General features: G+C 47.4%; 1 protein-coding gene across 5 annotated transcripts in view; it reads right to left on the bottom strand.

Moving 5' to 3' along the window:
* The window catches only part of SPPL2A (signal peptide peptidase like 2A), a 137,973-nt gene that overhangs the window by 26,670 nt on the left and 87,854 nt on the right, over positions 1-23,449 (bottom strand). For 4 of the 5 annotated variants that reach the window (XM_030189585.1, XM_030189586.1, XM_030189590.1 and 1 more), the window contains 4 exons: positions 15,775-15,831; positions 15,543-15,596; positions 3,908-4,007; positions 1,341-1,418 (listed from right to left, as the gene is read on the bottom strand). In XM_030189585.1, coding sequence (XP_030045445.1) covers positions 1,341-1,418; positions 3,908-4,007; positions 15,543-15,596; positions 15,775-15,831 — 289 coding nt within the window. The remainder of the gene's footprint in view (positions 1-1,340; positions 1,419-3,907; positions 4,008-15,542; positions 15,597-15,774; positions 15,832-23,449) is intronic. The other variant, XM_030189589.1, reaches the window with a different exon arrangement.

The following is a 23,449-nucleotide window of genomic DNA, read 5'->3' as shown; positions in this document are numbered from 1 at the left end:
CCTCTCGTTTAGACTACTGCAATCTGCTTCTTGCTGGCCTCCCACTTAGTCACCTCTCCCCTCTCCAGTCGGTTCAAAACTCTGCTGCCCGTCTCATCTTCCGCCAGGGTCGCTTTACTCATACTACCCCTCTCCTCAAGACCCTTCACTGGCTCCCTATCCGTTTTCGCATCCTGTTCAAACTTCTTCTACTAACCTATAAATGTATTCACTCTGCTGCTCCCCAGTATCTCTCCACACTCGTCCTTCCCTACACCCCTTCCCGTGCACTCCGCTCCATGGATAAATCCTTCTTATCTGTTCCCTTCTCCACTACTGCCAACTCCAGACTTCGCGCCTTCTATCTCGCTGCACCCTACGCCTGGAATAAACTTCCTGAGCCCCTACGTCTTGCCCCATCCTTGGCCACCTTTAAATCTAGACTGAAAACCCACCTCTTTAACATTGCTTTTGACTCGTAACCACTTGTAACCACTCGCCTCCACCTACCCTCCTCTCTTCCTTCCCGTTCACATTAATTGATTTGATTACTTTATTTATTTTTTGTCTATTAGATTGTAAGCTCTTTGAGCAGGGACTGTCTTTCTTCTATGTTTGTACAGCGCTGCGTATGCCTTGTAGCGCTATAGAAATGCTAAATAGTAGTAGTAGTAGTAATGCCAAAGCCCAGACATGGCCCAGCATTGAATTTCCAGGTTTGTGGAGCCAGCTAAAGCATAGCCAGTTAAGTGCAATATTCAGCACCTAACCAGCTATGGGGCACCGCATATAGATAGGACTGACTTTTATGTGGTCCTATGTATGCGGTTACCTTGGCCAATTAAGTGCTGAATATCAGTAACTGGCTAAACACTGACTCTGCCCCTGGAACGCTACCAAAATAGCGGTTTTTGAGCTAAGCACTAACCGAACATTTTCAGCAGCACTAATCATTTAAATGCCACTGAAAATGACCGGTTGGCCCCGAACAAGTGATTTAACCAGCCAGAAGCCATTTCTGGCTGGTTAAATTGCTGTGAACATCAACCTGAGAGTGTTTATAGGCCCAAGGATGGACAGAGTCACAGTGATTACTCAAGATCAACACCTACTACTGGCTGGAGAGCCCATCTGTACCAGGTTCTATAGAGAGCCCTGGAGTGTCTCTATCAGAGGACTGTTACTGTGAAGAACAAGGGAATAAAAATGAATCAAAATTCAAGTAGCTCTGAATGATGATTCATAATGCTGTAGTTCCATCTGGAACAGATTCCAATTAAAATGATGAAATGTTTTAGAACTACCTATTAAAACAGCACTAGTAAACAATAAGAACATATTAAGAACAGATCATCACTTACCTACTGTACAGGCAGCATAATAAATGTATGAAGAACTTGTCCAAACAGCAAACCTGCGACAATAGGCAATTACAAGGCCTAAAAAAAATATATATATTAATTTTCAGCCTTTGTTGGAAGAGATGTGGGGAAAGAGGGATGCTGTCGCATATTCTTTAATCTTGACCTACAATTCAGAAATTTTGAGCGAGATTTGAGGAGGTACACTCACCCAAAGTTCTTTATTCTAGGACTAACCCCAGCAGATGATAAAATCAGAATTCTGTTTTGTCTAGGTGGAAGAATAGATCCACAAAGTGTGACAAACAGTGGAACTAGATACTTTATTTGCCGACTTAAATGGCTAGAAAGATCCGAGTGTTTTTTGTTGAAAATGGTAAAGGAAGAGGAATTTCAGTGACGCTACTTTCAGACTTTGCCCTAGATAAAAGTTATGGTTTTCACTCTGTAGGGTGGAGGAATGTTTACGATATAAGCACAGCACATGGTTTGCACTAGATTTTATCAATATGAGCCTGGTAAGCATTATTACTTGGTGTTTTTGTGTTTCAGATAATATAAACCTTGTACTGTAAAACTGATAAACATTTAGGGGATCATTTATTAGCCATTTACATGTGTTACTTACCAGAATGCCATTTTATAAAATAAGAGCATACACTCATTATTTGGCAATCTGATCCTTAGTGGTAGTATACAATACTATAAATACAATTTAAAAATGTATATTCCGCTACATACCATTACTGGATCTGTGTGGATTACAACATTAAGAGAAACTAGGCAAACCTAGAAAATAGCATCATTCTGACAAATAAACATTACCACTAAAATACCCCAATCCATTTATGCATTTGTAAGTACAATCCAAACAAATGTGTTTTAAATATCTTACAAAAACAAAGATGATTATGAGTTAACCTTAAATCTAAAGGTAATGAATTCTAGCATTGTGCTGAAATGTAAGAAAAAACCCACAGCATGAATGGACTTGAACCTAACTCCTTTTGGCGTGGGAAACTGCAATAAACCTTGGTCTCGCAACCTGACAGATCAGGGTTTATGAGACTACTGCTAGGGGTCAGCTGAACCGTTTTGAAAAAGGCAGTCACTGGGGAACAAGGAATGAGTGGAAACTGCTCCAGCCACCATCACTCCCCCCACCCCCAACTCCTGGAGTGAAGGGTGTCAGGGTGATGAAGGTAGTGGAGTGGAATGGGGGGTGAAGTCAATGGGAAAGGACAGTATGGGCTTTGGAGGAAGTAGGCTTGAATACATCTTAGTCTTAACTTCAGTACTGGAATATGGATCAGATCATACCTGGTCTGATCTGGTCCACTGGGTGTTAAGGCCCCCTCCCCAGGGAATGGGGTTTGAGGGGGGCTTCCAATTTGGGCCAGAAAGCCCTATAATTCATCAACACTGCCAGGCAAAGAGATGTTTTTTTTTTAAAAATAATTGTGACATGCTACCACAGCCCAGAACACGAGACATTCCTGGCTGTAGCACTGTGGAATTTTTCATGCAAAATTTAGCTAATGAATGTAAATGAGCCAATAGCTCATTTGCATCTCCTAGCTAAATTATGCAGAAATACTGTAGTTACTAACCCATGAACATTTTTGCAGGATAGTGCATAGCAGAGTATAAGAAAGAAGATCCTGTGTAATAGGCAAGAATGTTTAAATAAAAGTCAATATGTTAAAATTATTTTTATAAACAGCACATCACCCTGCTAACATTCCTAAAGTAAAGCCAAATGCTATCCAAAACTCAAGTGGGCCTTTTACATATAGTCCTATGGGTATCTCTAGCGTTTAAATGCTACCACGCCTTTGTAAATACACCCTACATATTACTTGTTGTATTTTCAATGAATAAACCAACAATTCATAGCATGCAGGGGCATAACCTAATACCACAAGATGCTAAAGGCTGTAGATAAGCTTTTTCTTGTTATCCAATCTTGCCTTAAATAAGTCAATTCATGGCTCAAAATCCCATTGTCAATAAATAGAAAGTAAAACTTTTGATACTTTTTTCCTAAGTTTACTGCTATATCAAAAATTATCTTAAAGTGCAATGAAAAACTGGACCATGCATTATTTCATAATAATTGCATGGACATTCTTCTTTTTTTTTTTTAATAAACTTGATTCCATAAAATGATAAGGTTACTTTAGCACTGCATTAAAAATTACTATTAATATATGACCACCTACAATCAGTCATATTAGCATATTATATTGTACTAGAGATAATTTTTTGGAAATCAGAATGTTCTTTCCTTAGGTTAACACTTGAGTGCTATATTTGTCCAGTGGCCTCTTGTCCAAGAACAGCTGAAGAGCAATGGCTGACAAGTGGCTGAATAGCTGAGAGATGGGGAGATAACCATGCCTGCTGACTAGCATGTTGGCAGACCCCAATTAACTCATCAACTGAAGTTTTATTTTTAGCACAGTTGATCTGTTTGTGCTGCAAAAAACAAAGGAAAATAATGCTGCTCTAAAGGCAAACCAAATAAAACAAGCAAAAATAAAAGCTATGAAAACAGATATACTCACCCGGAAGAATGATGTCTCCAAAGCCCAGCAATGAAAAAGGCATTCCACATAATGTAAGTGCAGAGAAATCCAGTCTAGGCACCCTAATAACCACTGGTAACTATAGAACAATGAAAATACAGAAGCCCACAGTCACGCACTTATATCTGATGCATAATTTTTGGAAGACAGCAATGCACAATACGGTGAAATTAGATCTTACCTGCTAATTTTCTTTCCTCTAGACCCTCCAGACCTGTCAAGACGCGTGGGTTATGTCCTCCTACCAGCAGAGGGAGACTGAGAAACACTGAGCTTTTGAATACTGTATATATAACCTGTGCAGTACATCCACTAGCCAGTATAACCCTGACAAAGCAGAGAAAACAAAAACACCAACTACAACTAACAACCCTGTACGTGGTCGCTGCCAACTGGACACTTTCTTCATATCTTTCATTGTGCCCTTTTAATTGTGTGTGCTTCCACAGGTGGACTATCAAACACGGTCACACCTGACCAGACTCATACCAACAAAAGTCTGAAACCATAGAAACCACACTCAACAGCTGCCAAGATAGAACAACAGACAAACCAGACCAAACAGACCTCCTGGCCTAAAGTACAGACAGGGCGGGCCTTGACCGGTCTGGAGGGTCTAGAGGAAAGAAAATTAGCAGGTAAGATCTAATTTCACCTTCCTCCACGACCCTCCAGACCGGTCAAGACGCGTGGGACGTACCAAAGCAGTAAACATCCTAAGGGCGGGATCCATGAAGGCCAGAGGTCAACACTGCAGCCCCAAAGCCTGCCTCGTCCTTGGCATGCACATCAATCCTGTAATGTTTAACAAAGGAATGCAATGACGACCAAACCGCCGCTCGACAAATATCTAACGGAGGAATCATACTACTCTCTGCCCAGGAGGTCGCCATTCCCCTGGTAGAATGAGCCGAAAACTCCTTAGGGACCACGCGGCCCTTCAGCAAATACGCCGAAGCAATTGACTCCTTCAACCATCTAGCTATCATAGCTTTGGAAGCTGCCGCGCCCTTTCTTGCACCACCATGGAGAACGAACAAACGATCAGAAAGTCTATAGTGCCGAGTTCTGGAAATGTAACAGCGCAAGACTCTTCGCACATCTAACTTGGCCAGTCGACGCTGCTCTGCATCCCCCGCCAAGTCACCCAAAACTGGCAAGGAAATAACTTGATTCACATGGAACTCTGAAACCACCTTAGGCACAAAGGACGGCACCGGGCGCAACGAAACCTTCTCCTTGGAAAAAGACAAAAAGGGTTCTCTACAAGACAAAGCCTGAAGTTCCGACACCCGCCGAGCTGAAGTAATAGCCACCAAGAACACCGTCTTTAGGGACAGATCCTTATCTGAAACAGAAACCAAGGGCTCAAACGGCGGCCTCACCAAAGCATCCAGAACGAGATTCAAATCCCACGGAGGCACTATCCGCCGCCGGGGCGGGCGCAGTAACTTAACACCCTTCAAAATCCGAACAACATCAGGACTAGAAGCTAACAACTTCCCCTGGAGCTTCCCATGAAAACACGACAAAGCCGCCACCTGCACCTTCAAAGAAGACAAGGCCAAACCCCTGTCCATACCATCCTGCAAAAACTCCAAGACATCTGTCACCGACGCCCGAAAGGGAAGAACCTGCCTACCTGCACACCAATGCTCAAATACTCTCCAGACCCGGACATACGCCAACGAAGTGGACTGCCTACGCAAACTCAACATCGTATCGATAACTCTGGACGAAAAACCTTTCTTTCTTAACCTGTGCCTCTCAAGAGCCAAGCCGTAAGCGAGACCCCATCCGGATCTGGCATAACTATCGGTCCCTGACACAACACCACTGCATCTGACAACGGCAGAGGATCCGCTACTGCCAACCGCACCAGATCTCCGTACCACGGCCGACGCGGCCAATTCGGGGCTAACAAAATCACTTGTCCGGGGTGCCGAGCGATGCGCTGAATCACTCGACCGACCAACGGCCATGGAGGAAACACATACAGCAACTCCTGCGGCCACAGCATTAGAAGCACATCTATGCCTTCCGCTCGAGGATCCCTCCGTCGACTGAAAAACCTCTGAACCTGAGTGTTGCGGGCCGTTGCCATGAGATCCATCACGGGAAGTCCCCAGACCGACACAATGCGATTGAACACCGACCGATGAAGCGACCACTCTCCCGGGTCTAGAGCATGCCTGCTTAGGTAATCTGCCTCCACGTTGTCTACTCCAGCCACATGTGCCGCGGAGAGCGCTAGAAGATGAACCTCCGCCCATTGACACAACAGCGCCTCCTCCTCCGCGACCGCCTGACTCTTTGTGCCCCCCTGACGGTTGACATAAGCAACGGCGGTGACGTTGTCGCAGAACACCCGGACTGCTTTCCGCACCAGCACACTCTGAAGCGCTAGCCGAATGGCCCGAGTTTCCAAACGATTGATGGACCACTGAGCTTCTACCTGAGACCAGCTACCTGACCGAGACAATGAGCTCCCCAGCCCTGAAGACTGGCGTCTGTGACGAGGACCACCCACTGCGGAGCCTCCAACGGCATTCCCTTTTCCAGATTGCCTGGATCTAGCCACCACCGGAGACTGAGGCGTGGGGTTACCGGCAGCTGAAGGCGCACATCCAACTCCTGCGACAGAGGTGACCACCGACTGAGAAGAGCTGACTGCAACTGCCGCATGTGCGCCTGGGCCCACGGAACTACCTCTATGGTGGCCGCCATTAACCCCAGGACTTGCAGATACTCCCGGGCCGTCGGAGCCGCCTCCGACAGAAATAGACGAATCTGAGCCTGCAACTTGCGAATCCGGGGGCCCGGCAGGAAGACTCGACCGTTCCTGGTATCGAAAAGAACCCCCAGGTACTCCAGCGACTGCAACGGCACCAGGTGACTCTTGCCGAAGTTCACTACCCAGCCCAGAGACTGAAGAAACTGCACCACTCGAGCAGTAGACACCTCGCTCTCCGACTGGGACTTGGCCCGAATCAACCAATCGTCTAGGTACGGGTGCACCAGAATACCCTGCTTCCGCAAGGCCGCCGCCACTACAACCATGATCTTGGAAAATGTTCGAGGAGCCGTTGCTAATCCGAAAGGCAGAGCACAAAACTGAAAATGCTTCCCTAAAACCGCAAAGCACAGAAATCGCTGATGGGCGGCCCGAATGGGGATGTGCAGATAAGCCTCCGTCAGATCCAAAGACGTGAGAAACTCCCCTTCCTGCACCGCAACAATGACCGACCTCAATGTCTCCATGCGAAAAGAGGGGACTCTGAGAGCTGCATTGACTGCCTTCAGATCTAAGATAGGCCGAAAGGCATCCTCCTTCTTCGGGACCACAAAATAGATTGAATAGCAGCCCGATCGGCGCTGAGCGGCGGGAACAGGAACCACCGCCCCCAGACTGACCAGGTGAGCCAGAGTGTCCCGCACTGCTGCCCGCTTGAGCCTCGAATGACAAGGAGACTCCAGGAACCTTTCGGGAGGCGAGCCGTCGAACTCCAGAGCGTATCCGTCTCGCACCACCTCGAGAACCCACTGATCCGATGTGATTTGGGCCCAGTCCTGGTAAAACAGACTCAGCCGAGCCCCTACCTGAACCAGAGCCTGGACCCACACACCTTCATTGCGAATTACGCCCCGAAACCTGTCCTCCCGCGGAAAAATCACGCCCTCCGCGCCGATTCCCACGAAAGGACTGGGTGCGCTGGAAGAACCGACCTCTAAAGGCCCCACTAGCCCTCCCGGGCCTATACCGGCGAGCCTCCTTAAACCGACCTCGGGAGGAAGAACCCCTGGAAGCCGCCTTAGGACGAAAATCCAGAAGACGAGGGGCCTTGGCATCGCTGAGCCCGCGCACCAACTTATCCAAATCCTCACCAAAAAGCATGGACCCCTTAAACGGAAGCGAACAAAGCTTGGCTTTGGAGGCCGCGTCTGCGACCCAACCTCGCAACCACAGTGCCCTACGTGCCCCCACCAGCATAGCCATATTCTTGGCCGAGGCACGGAGCAAATCATAAAGGGCATCAGACAAAAAAGACGATCCCATTTCCAATTTGGCTAATTCCTGCACCCCGGAGGTCCCAACCTCCACCGAATCATCCAGCAGCTTCTCGGCCCATCGGAAACACGCCCGCGCAACCAGCCCCCCACAAACCGAGGCCTGCAGGGCCAGGGCCGACAAATCAAAACTCAGCTTGAGGAAGGACTCAAGCCTCCTATCCTGGGGATCCCGGAGAGCAGTCCCCCCGTCCACCGGTATAGCCGTGGCTTTTGTAAAGGGTATGATACATACCTGTAGCAGTTGTTCTCCGAGGACAGCAGGCTGATTGTTCTCACGACTGGGTGACGTCCGCGGCAGCCCCCACCAACCGGAAATAAGCTTCGCGGGACGGTCGACACGCAGGGCACGCCCACCGCGCATGCGCGGCCGTCTTCCCGCCCGTGCGCGACCGCTCCCGCCAGTTGAATGACTAGCAAAAAATATGAAATACACAACTCCAAAGGGGAGGAGGGAGGGAAGGTGAGAACAATCAGCCTGCTGTCCTCGGAGAACAACTGCTACAGGTATGTATCATACCCTTTCTCCGAGGACAAGCAGGCTGCTTGTTCTCACGACTGGGGTATCCCTAGCTCTCAGGCTCACTCAAAACAAGAACCCAGGTCAATTGAACCTCGCAACGGCGAGGAAACAACAGAAATTGACCTACGAAGAACAACTAACTGAGAGTGCAGCCTGACCAGAATAAATTCGGGTCCTGGAGGGTGGAGTTGGATTTACACCCCAAACAGATTCTGCAGCACCGACTGCCCGAACCGACTGTCGCGTCGGGTATCCTGCTGGAGGCAGTAATGTGATGTGAATGTGTGGACAGATGACCACGTCGCAGCCTTGCAAATCTCTTCAATAGTGGCTGACTTCAAGTGGGCCACTGACGCTGCCATGGCTCTAACACTATGAGCCGTGACATGACCCTCAAGAGTCAGCCCAGCCTGGGCGTAAGTGAAGGAAATGCAATCTGCTAGCCAATTGGAGATGGTGCGTTTCCCGACAGCGACCCCTAGCCTGTTAGGGTCGAAAGAAACAAACAATTGGGCGGACTGTCTGTGGGACTGTGTCCGCTCCAAGTAGAAGGCCAATGCTCTCTTGCAGTCCAATGTGTGCAACTGACGTTCAGCAGGGCGGGTATGCGGCCTGGGGAAGAATGTTGGCAAGACAATTGACTGGTTAAGATGGAACTCCGACACCACCTTCGGCAGGAACTTTGGGTGGGTGCGGAGCACTACTCTGTTGTGATGAAATTTGGTATATGGAGCATGAGCTACTAGGGCTTGAAGCTCACTGACCCTACGAGCTGAAGTAACTGCCACCAAGAAAATGACCTTCCAGGTCAAGTACTTCAGATGGCAGGTATTCAGTGGCTCAAAAGGAGGTTTCATCAGCTGGGTGAGGACGACGTTGAGATCCCATGACACAGTAGGAGGCTTGACAGGGGGCTTTGACAAAAGCAAGCCTCTCATGAATCGAACGACTAAAGGCTCTCCAGAGATGGCTTTTCCTTCCACACGATAATGGTAAGCACTAATCGCACTAAGGTGATTCCTTACTGAGTTGGTCTTGAGGCCAGACTCTGATAAGTGCAGAAGGTATTCAAGCAGGTTCTGTGCAGGGCAAGAACGAGGTTCTAGGGCCATGCTCTCACACCACACGACAAACCTCCTCCACTTGAAAAAGTAACTCTTTTTAGTGGAATCCTTCCTAGAGGCAAGCAAGACCCGGGAGACACCCTCAGACAGACCCAACGCAGTGAAGTCTACGCCCTCAACATCCAGGCCGTGAGAGCCAGAGACTGGAGGTTGGGGTGCAGCAACGCTCCGTCGTTCTGCGAAATGAGAGTCGGAAAACACTCCAATCTCCACGGTTCTTCGGAGGACAACTCCAGAAGAAGAGGGAACCAGATCTGACGGGGCCAAAAGGGCGCGATCAGAATCATGGTGCCGCGGTCTTGCTTGAGCTTCAGTAAGGTCTTCCCCACCAAAGGTATGGGAGGATAAGCATACAGGAGGCCGGTCCCCCAATGGAGGAGAAAGGCATCCGACGCTAGCCTGCCGTGTGCCTGAAGTCTGGAACAGAACAGAGGCAGCTTGTGGTTGGTCTGAGAGGCGAAAAGGTCCACCGAGGGGGTGCCCCACGCTCGGAAGATCTTGCGTACCACTCTGGCATGGAGCGACCACTCGTGCGGTTGCATGACTCTGCTCAGTCTGTCGGCCAGACTGTTGTTTACGCCTGCCAGGTACGTGGCTTGGAGGAGCATGCCGAACCGACACGCCCAACGCCACATCCCGACGGCCTCCTGGCACAGGGGGCGAGATCCGGTGCCCCCCTGCTTGTTGACGTAATACATTGCAACCTGATTGTCTGTCCGAATTTGGATAATTTGACAGGACAGCCGATCTCTGAAAGCCTTCAGTGCGTTCCAGATCGCTCGGAGCTCCAGGAGGTTGATCTGCAGATCCTTTTCCTGGAGGGACCACAGACCCTGAGTGTGGAGCCCATCGACATGGGCTCCCCACCCCAGGCGAGATGCATCCGTCGTCAGCACTTTCGTGGGCTGCGGAATTTGGAATGGACGTCCCAGGGTCAAATTGGTCCGGATGGTCCACCAGAGCAGTGAAGTGCGGCAACTGGTGGAGAGGCGGATGACATCTTCTAGATTCCCGGTGGCTTGAAACCACTGGGAAGCTAGGGTCCATTGAGCAGATCTCATGTGAAGACGAGCCATGGGAGTCACATGAACTGTGGAGGCCATATGACCCAGAAGTCTCAACATCTGCCGAGCTGTGATCTGCTGAGACGCTCTGGTCTGCGAAGCCAGGGCCAAGAGATTGGTAGCCCTCGCTTCGGGAAGGTAGGCCTGAGCCGTCTGGGTATTCAGCAGCGCTCCTATGAATTCCAGAGACTGAGTAGGCTGGAGATGGGACTTTGGGTAATTTATCACAAACCCCAGCAGCTCCAGAAGTTGAATAGTGCACTGCATGGACCGGAGGGCTCCTGCCTCCGAGGTGCTCTTGACCAGCCAATCGTCGAGATATGGGAACACGTGCACTCCCAGCTTGCGGAGATACGCCGCCACCACCACGAGGCACTTTGTGAACACTCGTGGGGCAGAGGCGAGCCCAAAGGGCAGCACACAATACTGAAAGTGCCGTGCGCCCAGGCGGAATCTGAGATACTGTCTGTGAGCTGGCAGTATCGGGATGTGAGTGTATGCGTCCTTTAAATCCAGGGAACATAGCCAATCGTTTTTCTGAATCATTGGCAGAAGGGTGCCCAAGGAAAGCATCCTGAACTTTTCTTTGACCAGGAATTTGTTCAGGCCTCTCAGGTCTAGGATGGGACGCATCCCCCCTGTTTTCTTTTCCACAAGGAAGTACCTGGAATAGAATCCCTGCCCTTCCTGCCCGGGTGGTACGGGCTCGACCGCATTGGCGCTGAGAAGGGCGGAGAGTTCCTCTGCAAGTACCTGCTTGTGAAGGGAGCTGAAAGACTGAGCTCCCGAAGGACAATTTGGAGGCAGGGAGGCCAAATTCAGGGCGTATCCGCACCGCACTATTTGGAGAACCCACTGGTCGGAGGTTATGAGAGGCCACCTTTGGTGAAAAAATTTTTAACCTCCCTCCGACCGGCAGATCGTCCGGTACGGACACTTGTAGGGCGGCTATGTTCCCGTGGATCCAGTCAAAAGCCCGTCCCCGGCTTTTGCTGTGGAGGCGCAGGGGGCTGCTTAGGCGCACGCTGTTGACGAGAACGAGCGCGCTGGGGCTGTCCCTGTGCCTGACGAGGCCTTCGGGCCGGCTGGTTGTACCTACGCTTCGCAAAAGAATAGGGTGCAGCCTGCCGTGCCCGGGAAAAACGCCCACCCGTGGGGGCGGGTGCTGAAGGCGCCCGGTGGGAGAGCTTGTCGAGAGCGGTTTCCCGCTGATGCAGTTGGTCCACCATCTGCTCGACCTTCTCACCGAAAATGTTATCCCCCCGGCAAGGGACGTCAGCCAGTCTCTGCTGGGTGCGGTTGTCCAGGTCAGAGGCACGCAGCCATGAGAGCCTGCGCATCACTATACCTTGGGCCGCAGCACGAGATGCCACGTCACAGGTGTCAAAAATCCCCCTGGACAGGAACTTTCTGCACGCCTTCAGCTGCCTGACCACCTCCTGATAAGGCCTGGACTGCTCCGGCGGGAGCTTATCGACCAGGTCCGCCAGCTGTTGCACATTGGTCCGCATGTGGATGCTCATATAGAGCAGGTAAGATTGGATGCGGGTCACGAGCATGGAGGATTGGTAGGCCTTCCTCCCAAATGAGTCCAGAGTGCGAGACTCCCGCCCCGGGGGCGCCGAGGCGGTATCCCTCGAACTCCGTGCCCTCTTGAGAGCAGAATCCACGACCGCTGAGTCATGGGGCAACTGGGGCCGCATGAGCTCTGGGTCAGAGTGGATCCTGTACTGGGACTCTGCTTTCTTGGGAATGGTGGGATTAGTTAGTGGTCGCACCCAGTTCCGGAGCAGCGTCTCCTTCAGGACATTGTGCAGCGGTACCGTGGAGGACTCTCTAGGTGGTGATGGATAGTCGAGGACCTCGAGCATCTCGGCCCTCGGCTCTTCCACAGAGACCACGGGAAAGGGAATGCTTATAGACATATCCCGCACAAAGGAGGCAAAGGAGAGACTCTCAGGAGGTGAGAGCTTCCTCTCCGGTGACGGCGTGGGGTCCGAGGGAAGGCCCGTAGACTCCTCTGAGGAGAAATATCTCGGGTCCTCCTCTTCCCCCCACGAGTCCTCATCCTCGGTATCGGACATTAGCTCATGTAGCTGCGTCCGGTACCGGGCCCGGCTCGACGTCGAGGCACCGAGGTCTCGGTGTCGTCGAGCGGTGGACTCCCGCGCCGGCGGGGACGGAGCTCCCTCCATCGACGTCGACGGGGACTCCACCTGCGTGGCTGTCGAGACCGGCACCGCAAGCGGCGGCGGTGTCGACTGCCCCGGCGCCGGGCTAGAGCTCGCCGGCGCCACAGTCATCGGCGCCGAGGGCGCAAGCACCCCCGGCGCCGGCACAGCCTGGCGCATCAGCCCTTCCAGGATCCCCGGAAGGATGGCTCTGAGGCACTCGTCCAGGCCCGCTGCCGGGAAAGGCGGTGGGGCCGGTAAGGGTGTCGGTGCCGGAAGCTGCTGGGGGCCAGGAGACGGCACCGAGGTGCCGGAACCCCGACGCGTCGGTACCTCCACCACCGACGGAGATCTCTCCTCTCTACGATGACGCTTCGGCGTCGACTCCCCTTCAGGGTGCACCGAGGGCTCCCGGTGACGGCGCTTCTTGTCCTTTTTCCGGTGCACGTCACCGGCGCCGGAGGGCATGGAGGAGGAGGAGGTCGATCCCCCTCGGTCTCGAGGTACCGGGTCCGACAGGGTTCGGTCCCGTGGCTCACGAGTTGAGGGAGTGACCGGGGCCGACTGCCCACGCGGTCTCTCTACCCCACTCTCGCCGCGCGGTCGAAAAAATCCGGCGGCTGAAACGAGAGAGAGGGGAAAACACAACTCTCTCAGTCGCGGAAAAAAAGTAACTGGCGGGAGCGGTCGCGCACGGGCGGGAAGACGGCCGCGCATGCGCGGTGGGCGTGCCCTGCGTGTCGACCGTCCCGCGAAGCTTATTTCCGGTTGGTGGGGGCTGCCGCGGACGTCACCCAGTCGTGAGAACAAGCAGCCTGCTTGTCCTCGGAGAACTGCTGTCACCACCGCATCCACTGTGGGAGCCTTAAAGGAATCTCTATCTTCCTGTGGGAGCGGGTACAGTCTAGACATCGCTTTAGCCACTTTACAGGGAGAATCCGGCGAATGCCACTCTTGAAACACCATATCCCGGAGATCCTTATTCATGGGAAAAGACCTAGCCTGCCGCTGAATCCCCTTAACCAAGGGGTCCACCTGTCTAGCCTCCCCCAAAGCCGCCTCTGGCTGTTCGAACTTGAGGGTGGAAGAAACCTGCTCAATGAGCTCCGCAAGCTCCTCCCTGTGAAAAATCCTCACTACAGAGGGATCCTCCCCAGGAACCACCAACTCCGGATCCTGAGGACCCTCAAATCCCTCAGGGTCCCCGATATCACTCAAAGCACCTTCGGATCCTACAGGGGAGAATCCCTCCTCGTCGTCCCACTCAAACCGAGGCCTCTTAGCCAGTGCCGCACTAGCCCCCTCCCCTAAAGGTGGGGGTCCCGCCTTCCAGGCTTGAAAAAGGGTCCACACAAAATCCGGAGGAAAACCAACGCCTCCTGTACCCTCAGGCGCCACCTTCGGAGTCGATCCGGGAGCAGCAGGGCCAAAAACAGCTGATTCCGCGGGACGCGCGGAATCCAAAATGGCGGACATTCCCGCCAAAACTAAATTCGCTGACACCGTCCCTGCCGATGCTCCTGCCGCCCCCGACACCCCCGAACTAGCTGGGACCTCCGCAATCAACACCGGGGGTGCTGCCATCGGCGAGGCCTGTTTCGGTTCGCCGCACAACCGACACTGACCTCCCGGCGCTTCTACTCCTCGGCGCGAGCACGCGCGACAGCAGAGAAGTTTGCCTGCCATGACCCCGAAGCACACCACACGCTGTGCTGCTCGGCGCAAAAACTCTCACTCACCGCTTCCCCACAACAAGTACTCGCACTGCTCTCTCTCGCTAGCAACAGGAGACGAACCTGCCGTCCGTTCCTATCTAAATATGGCCTCAGATAGCTCTTAAAGAGACATCACCCAAATTTTGGCAGCTGAGAAGTGGGGGGCTCTCAAGGCTACAATATTAGAAAAGCAGCCGAGGCACAAAGCTGCCAGAGTCTCCAAAGAGAGCAGCACAGGGGGAGGGACCTGAACACAGGTGTAACACCCCAGGGGGGAAAAACTGGGCCCCACCGGACCCAGGGCCCCGAAGCACTTATTTCTTTTTTTTACCACCACGTACAGGGAATAGTCAAAACCAATAAATTTGGCAACAAGAGAAGAAACCCCTTAACCGTATAATCAAACTACCTCACCAGACTATTGAAGACTGCACAGGCTGTCCATCTACCTCTGCTGAGACTGAGAAAATACTGGCTAGTGGATGTACTGCACAGGTTATATATACAGTATTCAAAAGCTCAGTGTTTCTCAGTCTCCCTCTGCTAACATAACCCACGCGTCTTGACCGGTCTGGAGGGTCGTGGAGGAAATTGGAAATATTTATTTGCTCATTTAATGTAGATTTGAAATGAAAGAAAAAAATGTAATTAGAGTGACCCAAGCTAAAAGAATAACAATTCAATATGTTATATGTGCAGAAGATGGTTAAAGGTACACAAAAAATGATTTCTAGTTTCATGATTATGAAAAACACCAAACAGAAGACAGAATTATATAATCATGGATAAGATCACAGGTAAAATCCAAGGCTTCTACCATCTGTAATAGTAATTACCAATAGTAATAACCAGGCAAAGAAGAATTAACAGAAGTCTAATACATTGTATTTTCTCCCAAAGAATAAAGTAAATTCAACAGTTGTGAATTTATCTAAAATCCAATCCTTACTTTCTCACGGGGTGCAGAGGGTTCAGCAGGCACCTCCACCAAGTTTTCATCTCTCTAGGATCAAATCCAAGTTAACAGGCGTTTAATACATTAGAGAAACCAGCCAAGCTGGCTATATTATGTCAAAATAAAATACACTTCTCTGTGCATAACTTATGTTTTCAACTAGCAATGGGAAAGTGACGGCATGGTACCGATATGTAAAGTTCTATACAATACCAATCACTGTTACCTTCTCACCACTTTCCAAGGGGCCAGCTGCAACCTCAATCATAATGCTCTCTCCATTCTAAAAAGCAATGATATATTTAATTGGTAAATAGTAAGAACATAAATAGCGCTATTTTAAATAGAGCATTTATTTATTATGACATTTCTACCCCGAATTTTCCCAAGAAAGCTCAGGTTCAATGTGGCTTATGTAACAAATTAGCATTACAAGACAATTTAATATTAATACAAGAATACAACTATACAAAAATATTTCTTTTCATATTAGCTGAACACAGATCTAAAGAAGTGGGCTTTAAGTAAACTTCTAAACGACATATAATCAACTGTCTGATATACTTGGGTAATGAGTTCCAGAGTTTTGTACTTGGTAAGAAAAATTAGTATTATGGATAGTTTTGTAGGTTAAGTTTTTACAACTTGGGAAATGTAATACAAGATATTCTCTAGATGATATTCTCTAGATATTCTCCTCCACTGCTAACTCCAGACTCCGTTCCTTTTGTCTTGCTGCACCATATGCCTGGAATAAACTTCCTGAGCCAGTACGTCAAGCTCCATCTCTGGCTGTCTTCAAATCTAAGCTAAAAGCCCACCTTTTTGATGCTGCTTTTAACTCCTAACCCTTATTCACTTGTTCAGAACCCTTATTTTATCATCATCACTTTAATATTCCCTTATCTCTTTTGTCCTGTCTGTCTGTCCTAATTAGATTGTAAGCTCTGTCGAGCAGGGACTGTTTCTTAGCGCTGTGTATGTCTAGTAGTGCTATAGAAATGATAAGTAGTAGTAGATGATGAGGTGGCATTTCGTAGTGATAACTTATGTTTAAACATTTTTATTGATGACAACGTAAAACAAAACATTCCATTCCAGCCTGAACAAAAAGGCCATCATCAAAATCCACTGTCAAACTAAGTGATAAGATCTGTCATCAAACATTTTACCATTTTCATCCCAATCCCTTCTCCTCCCCTCTCCCCCTCCCCGACCCGTTCATAGTTCGATAGTTTTTGCATGTAGGCAATCCAAAGTTGCACAACCATTAAACTCCTATACAGTACTTCGGTCCTTTTATCATACACTGATACAAATCATATAAAACCTTCGTAGTGATAACTTAATGAGATCTATCATATAAGATGGTAAGATACCATAAAGAATCTGATGAACAAGAACAAAGAGACTAAATGAAATTCTTTCATTGATAGGTAACCAGTGTAGATCCTTAAGAAGAAGAGATGCTTTACATAACGCGGCGATCTAAAGTAATGCGGCAGCCGTGTTTTGTGCAGTTTGTAGTTTTCTTAAGAGACCGTTTAATGCCTGCATAAACTGAATTGCAATAGTCAAACTTGGTTAAGACTAACAATGAACTAAAGTGCGAAAGACTGATCTTGAAAAGAATGGTCTTAATCTTTTAAGTTTCCACAATCAATTAAAGACATTCGAGACTACTTGCTACAACCCCAAAATAATCTCCAAGAATATTGCCTCCTCCCTCAAAACACCCAGGGAGAATCTGCTACAGTACAAGGAGAAAATAACCCACAGACAGAATCCCTCTTGTAGTGACATACAATCCAGAGCTGGAAAAACTGAGGAAAATCATAAGAGATCTACAACCTATACTCCAGGAGGATGAATTACTGAAAGAGATATTCCCATCCCCACCAGTACTGGCCTTCCGACAGCCACCCAACTTAAAACACAAGCTAATCAGAAGTAAACTTCCATCACAGACTGAAAAGGAACAGAAGGGCACACGTCCCTGTAATTTATCCAGTTGCAAACTATGCCAAAATATTTCACAGGACCCCACAGTTATCCACAAAGGAAAGATATTCAACATAAAGGGATCTTTCACTTGCTCATCTTCCAATGTGGTATATATCATTCAGTGTAAAAAATGTAACGAAGGATGCTATAATGGAGAAACAGGCCAGATGCTTAAGACAAGATTCAATTTACATAGACATCACATGAACAATACAGCCAGTAGGGCCCCCACCCCGGTGGGAGAGCACTTCACAGAACCAGGACACTGTACCAGTGATTTCACAGTGAGAATACTGAAAGGTAACTTTAAAACTATACAAGAACATAAGACCTTTGAAGTCAGAATGATTGAATATTTTAACACCCAACAGAAAGGACTTAACAAGGATCTGGGGTTCCTAGCCTATTATAAACCATAAAGCTGTATGTCTCTGTTGATCACCCCACCCCTCACCTATCCACACCCATCCTGTTAGAATATCAATGATATGCTTTGATGTCCCCATGCATACCTCCGACCCACCCCCATCCTCCCATCCTGTCAGACTGTCATAGTAATGCTTGAATGTTTTCACTTATATACACTGTCAGCTAGCACATTTGCTTGTTTCTGATCTGACGAAGGGCAACCTTCGAAAGCTAATCAAGAAATGTATTAAGTTATGTCCAATAAAAAAGGTATCATCTTATTTTCTTTTCCATGTTTTATTTTGTTTGATTTCTATTGATAACCTTAAGAGTGGACTAACACGGCTACCACACTCCTCTACTTGAGACTACTTTGGAAATTTGGCAATCAAAAGAAAGAAACTGATCAATTAAGATCCTCAAGAGTTTCATTGTCGAATCCAAAAAATAAGTAACATTGTTAGTCTTAAAATTTGCGATAATAACTATCATAAATTTTGTTTTATAGGTATTACGTTTCAATTTAAAATTAAGAGCCCAGAATTCCATTAACTCGATACCTACTTTGATTTTGTTTGTAATCTCATGTAATTCTTTCATGAGTGGGATATAAATTGTAACATTATCAGCATATATGAATGCTGAAAATCTGTTTGACTCTAGCAAATGGCCTAAAGGGATCATCATAATGTTAAACAAAATAGGTTACAGAGGAGAACCCTGTGGCATGCCACTATAAGAAACCCATGACGACGAGCTATTACCCAGTTGCTTAATTTGGTAAGACCTGGATTTTAAAAATCCAGAGAACCATTTCAAGATAGTTCCACAGATTCCATAATAGTCAAGTATGTTTAAAAGGGTGTCATGATCTACTGTATCAAATGCATTACGTATCAAACACAGAAATCAGAATTGAGACATCCAGGTTGGGACGCGTACAATTCCCATAGTATTTCAGAAAAGGACCTGCTGAGGTAGAGCTTCTTTCAAACTACATGCAGGAATGCAAATGTATATACTGGATATATGCAGTACAAGTAACCATTTTATGACTGTCAAAGTCTAAAACATCAATGGAGGCAAACAGGCAGCATACATGACTAAGGGAGGAAGTTATGATAACAATTCAAAATAAACACCTCCAACAAAGTGAATGTACAAAATTCAAATATCCCAGTATACACAATAACCACAAAATAAGAAAGACAGTCATCAAGCTTTTAACATTTTCTCCCCCTCCCTCTCTTCTATGTCCAACGTTCCAAGTACTTATAAACCAATAGATGTCTATGCTCTCAGTCGTTTCAAAGTGCTTTGATCCATCCTCATTCTTGTAACTGTTGACATTGAGCCCCCCCTCTCCTGCTCTTTGCATTACAACAATTCTCCTAATGCCAGCTCTATGATTGTCTATAGCTATGTAGCCCTCCTGGCATTCATCAGAACAAAGACTTCTATTTAACCATTACATTATGAAACATTTACTCAACTGTTTTATGTTCCCCCCTCCTCCCCCCCCCCCACCTTACATATTCCTCCCATCCCTTCCCCATCACTCCCTCCCTACTATCATCCTGTCTTCCTGAACTTGGTCTCTTATAGTTCAGGTAGACCCCCCCTTCCCCTAGTGCCAACCTTCGTCGCGGAGAAAATACATTGTATTCTTTTTAGCCCTTTATTCAGGTCTACAGCAGGTTTAGAAGCAAGTTGCGTCTTCGTGTACTTAACCCTTGTTTATATTGGTTCCAAACTGACATAAAATACTTTTTTCCTTTTTGGGATTCCTTTCGCCTCCCTTGCTTCCCATAGAGCCAATTCATGTACTTGGTTCCTCCATTGCCAATATGTGGGTGGTTCAGGGGATATCCACCATTGTAAAATGCTTTTGCAGGCCACTAAGCACACCTTGCGGCACCATGTCCTAGATCCGGCATCCCTTGTCCTGAATGCCGTCTGCGTATCTAACACATAGTGATCCCATCTCCCCCCTACTGGTGCTCGTATTGTTTTGGCCATAAACCTCTGAATCTGACCCCAAAAAGCTCGCACCCTTGGGCATCCCCAAAAGGCATGATATAGAGTGTGGGGTGTGTGATCACATTTAACACACTTCATCTCGAAGGGAGGAAGTTATTAACGTGGATTATCGTTAAGATGTGTTATTCTACCATTAACTTGTGCTGTTTTAGTACAGGTCCTATTTTATGAGATGAGGCCTAGTTACTAATAACCTGGGTTAAGAGTAAAATAACACATCTTAATGGTAGCCCACATTGATATCTTGCCCCCTAAGTGTCAGCATTTATACACATAAGTCAGCACAACAAAACCTAGACATGTATGTGTGCCATTTTGGAAACCTACACACCTAAATGCTTCCAACTAAGTTTACAGTCCGCATGCATTTTGAAAAACTGACAAGTGATATTAGGGGGGAGGGGAGGAAGGAACATTAGAGGATGAACAGGCAACTTCCCCGTATCCCTCCTGTAGAACACTGTTCAAAACAAGTACTTTTCCAAAAGCTATACCTACCCAGGAGCAGTTGTAAATCCCATTGTTGATCACAGACATGCATTCTCTTTTTGAAATGGGGAATACACTTATATTTTTTGGTCCTACCTGAATCTCCTTGCTATATGCATGTATTGCAGGTTTACACATGCAAATTCCAGCTTTCAGAATTTGGGTTTTCAATATTTATTTGATAACCACATGTAAATACTGGTATTTACACATGTGAATTGCAAACAGGTGTGTCTCTCTCTCCAGACTGCATCATTTATCTGTGAAGCTTGTTTTATATCTTAGTTCCTCCTCCCTCAAAACACCCAGGGAGAATCTGCTACAGTACAAGGAGAAAAAATCCACACACAGAATCCCCCTTGTAGTGACATACAATCCAGAGCTGGAAAAACTGAGGAAAATCATAAGAGATCTACAACCTATACTCCAGGAGGATGAATTACTGAAAGAGATATTCCCATCCCCACCAGTACTGGCCTCCGACAGCCATCCAACTTAAAACACAAGCTAATCAGAAGTAAACTTCCATCACAGACTGAAAAGGAACAGAAGGGCACACGTCCCTGTAATTTATCCAGTTGCAAACTATGCCAAAATATTTCACAGGACCCCACAGTTATCCACAAAGGAAAGATATTCAACATAAAGGGATCTTTCACTTGCTCATCTTCCAATGTGGTATATATCATTCAGTGTAAAAAATGTAACGAAGGATGCTATATTGGAGAAACAGGCCAGATGCTTAAGACAAGATTCAATTTACATAGACATCACATGAACAATACAGCCAGTAGGGCCCCCACCCCGGTGGGACAGCACTTCACAGAACCAGGACACTGTACCAGTGATTTCACAGTGAGAATACTGAAAGGTAACTTTAAAACCATACAAGAACGTAAGACCTTTGAAGTCAGAATGATTGAATATTTTAACACCCAACAGAAAGGACTTAACAAGGATCTGGGGTTCCTAGCCTATTATAAACCATAAAGCTGTATGTCTCTGTTGATCACCCCACCCCTCACCTATCCACACCCATCCTGTTAGAATATCAATGATATGCTTTGATGTCCTCATGCATACCTCCGACCCACCCCCATCCTCCCACCTTGTCAGACTGTCATAGTAATGCTTGAATGTTTTCACTTATATACACTGTCAGCTAGCACATTTGCTTATTTCCGATCTGAGGAAGAAGGGCAACCTTCGAAAGCTAATCAAGAAATGTATTAAGTTATGTCCAATAAAAAAGGTATCATCTTATTTTCTTTTCCATGTTTTATTTTGTTTGATTTCTATTGATATCTTAGTTGAAATGGCACAACTGTAATTAGGTGTGATTTCATATATAGATGCAGTCTGAAAATATAGATCTTATGTTCATTTTATGCTTTTTTTATGCTTTTAGTTTTCAAACTAAATATACTGTTTAAGCCCTGCTTGTTTCAATATACAGTTTTCAAATCAAATGTATATGACATTGTTCTGTTCTTTGGTTGTTTTATTATTGTTAATTTGAACAGATGACAATCTATCCTTATATATATTAGTGAAAGGAGAAAGACTAAAAAGGGAATTGTGAGACTGAAATATGCTGCAAACCGCTATGTAGATAATGATGAAGAAAAAGCAAATTTGCTAAACAGATACTTTTGTTCTGTTTTCACAGAAGAAAATCCTGGCGAAGGACCGCAATTGACTGGCAAAAGTACATATGAGAATGGAGTGGATATAGCACCGTTCACGGAAGAGAGTGTGTATGAACAACTTGAAAACGTAAAGGTAGACAAAGCCATGGGACCGGATGGGATCCACCCAAGGATATTGAGGGAGCTCAGAGAGGTTCTGGCGGGTCCTCTTAAAGATTTGCTTAATAAATCCTTGGAAATGGGAGAGGTTCCGTGTGATTGGAGAACAGCGGTTGTGGTCCCTCTTCACAAAAGTGGTGATAGGGAAGAAGCTGTAAACTACAGGCCAGTAAGCCTCAACTTCGGTTATTGGAAAAGTACTGGAAGCGATGCTGAAGGAAAGGATAGTGAATTTCCTGGAAGCCAATAAGTTACAAGATACGAGACAACATGGTTTTACCAAAGGTAAATCGTGCCAAACGAATCTCATTGAATTCTTTGATTGGGTGACTGGAGAACTGAATCATGGACGTGCTATAGACGTAGCAAAGCTTTTGACACGGTTCCCCACAGGAGGCTCTTGAATAAACTTGACAGGCTGAAGATAGGACCTGACGTGGTGAACTGGATTAGGAACTGGTTGACGGACAGACACCAGAGGGTGGTGGTTAATGGAATTCGCTCGGGTGAGGGAAAGGTGAGTAGTGGAGTGCCTCAGGGATCAGTGCTGGGGCCAATTCTGTTCAATATATTTGTGAGTGACATTGCCGAAGGGTTAGAAGGTAAAGTTTGCCTTTTTGCGGATGATACTAAGATTTGTAACAGAGTGGACACTCGGGAGGGAGTGTAAAACATGAAAAAGGATCTGCAGAAGCTAGAAGAATGGTCTAAGGTTTGGCAATTAAAATTCAATGCGAAGAAATGCAAAGTGATGCACTTAGGGAGTAGAAATCCACGGGAGACATGTGTTAGGCGGTGAGAGTCTGATATGTACGGACAGGGAGAGGGATCTTGGGGTGATAGTATCTGAGGATCTGAAGGCGATGAAACAGTGTGACAAGGCGGTGACTGTAGCTAGAAGGTTGCTAGGCTGTACAGAGAGAGGTGTGACCAGCAAAAGAAAGGAGGTGTTGATGCCCCTGTATAAGTCGTTTGTGAGGCCCCACCTGGAGTATTGAGTTCAGTTTTGGAGGCCGTATCTTGCTAAGGATGTAAAAAGAATTGAAGCGGTGCAAAGAAAAGCTACAAGAATGGTATGGGATTTGCGTTACAAGACGTATGAGGAGAGACTTGCTGACTTGAACATGTATACCCTGGAGGAAAGGAGAAACA

The sequence above is a fragment of the Microcaecilia unicolor genome, chromosome 1, assembly GCF_901765095.1.
Source record: "Microcaecilia unicolor chromosome 1, aMicUni1.1, whole genome shotgun sequence".
In the NCBI taxonomy this organism is placed as follows: domain Eukaryota; kingdom Metazoa; phylum Chordata; class Amphibia; order Gymnophiona; family Siphonopidae; genus Microcaecilia; species Microcaecilia unicolor.
Note: the sequence above shows the minus strand (reverse complement) of the source record. Positions and strands in the feature narration are given on the sequence as shown.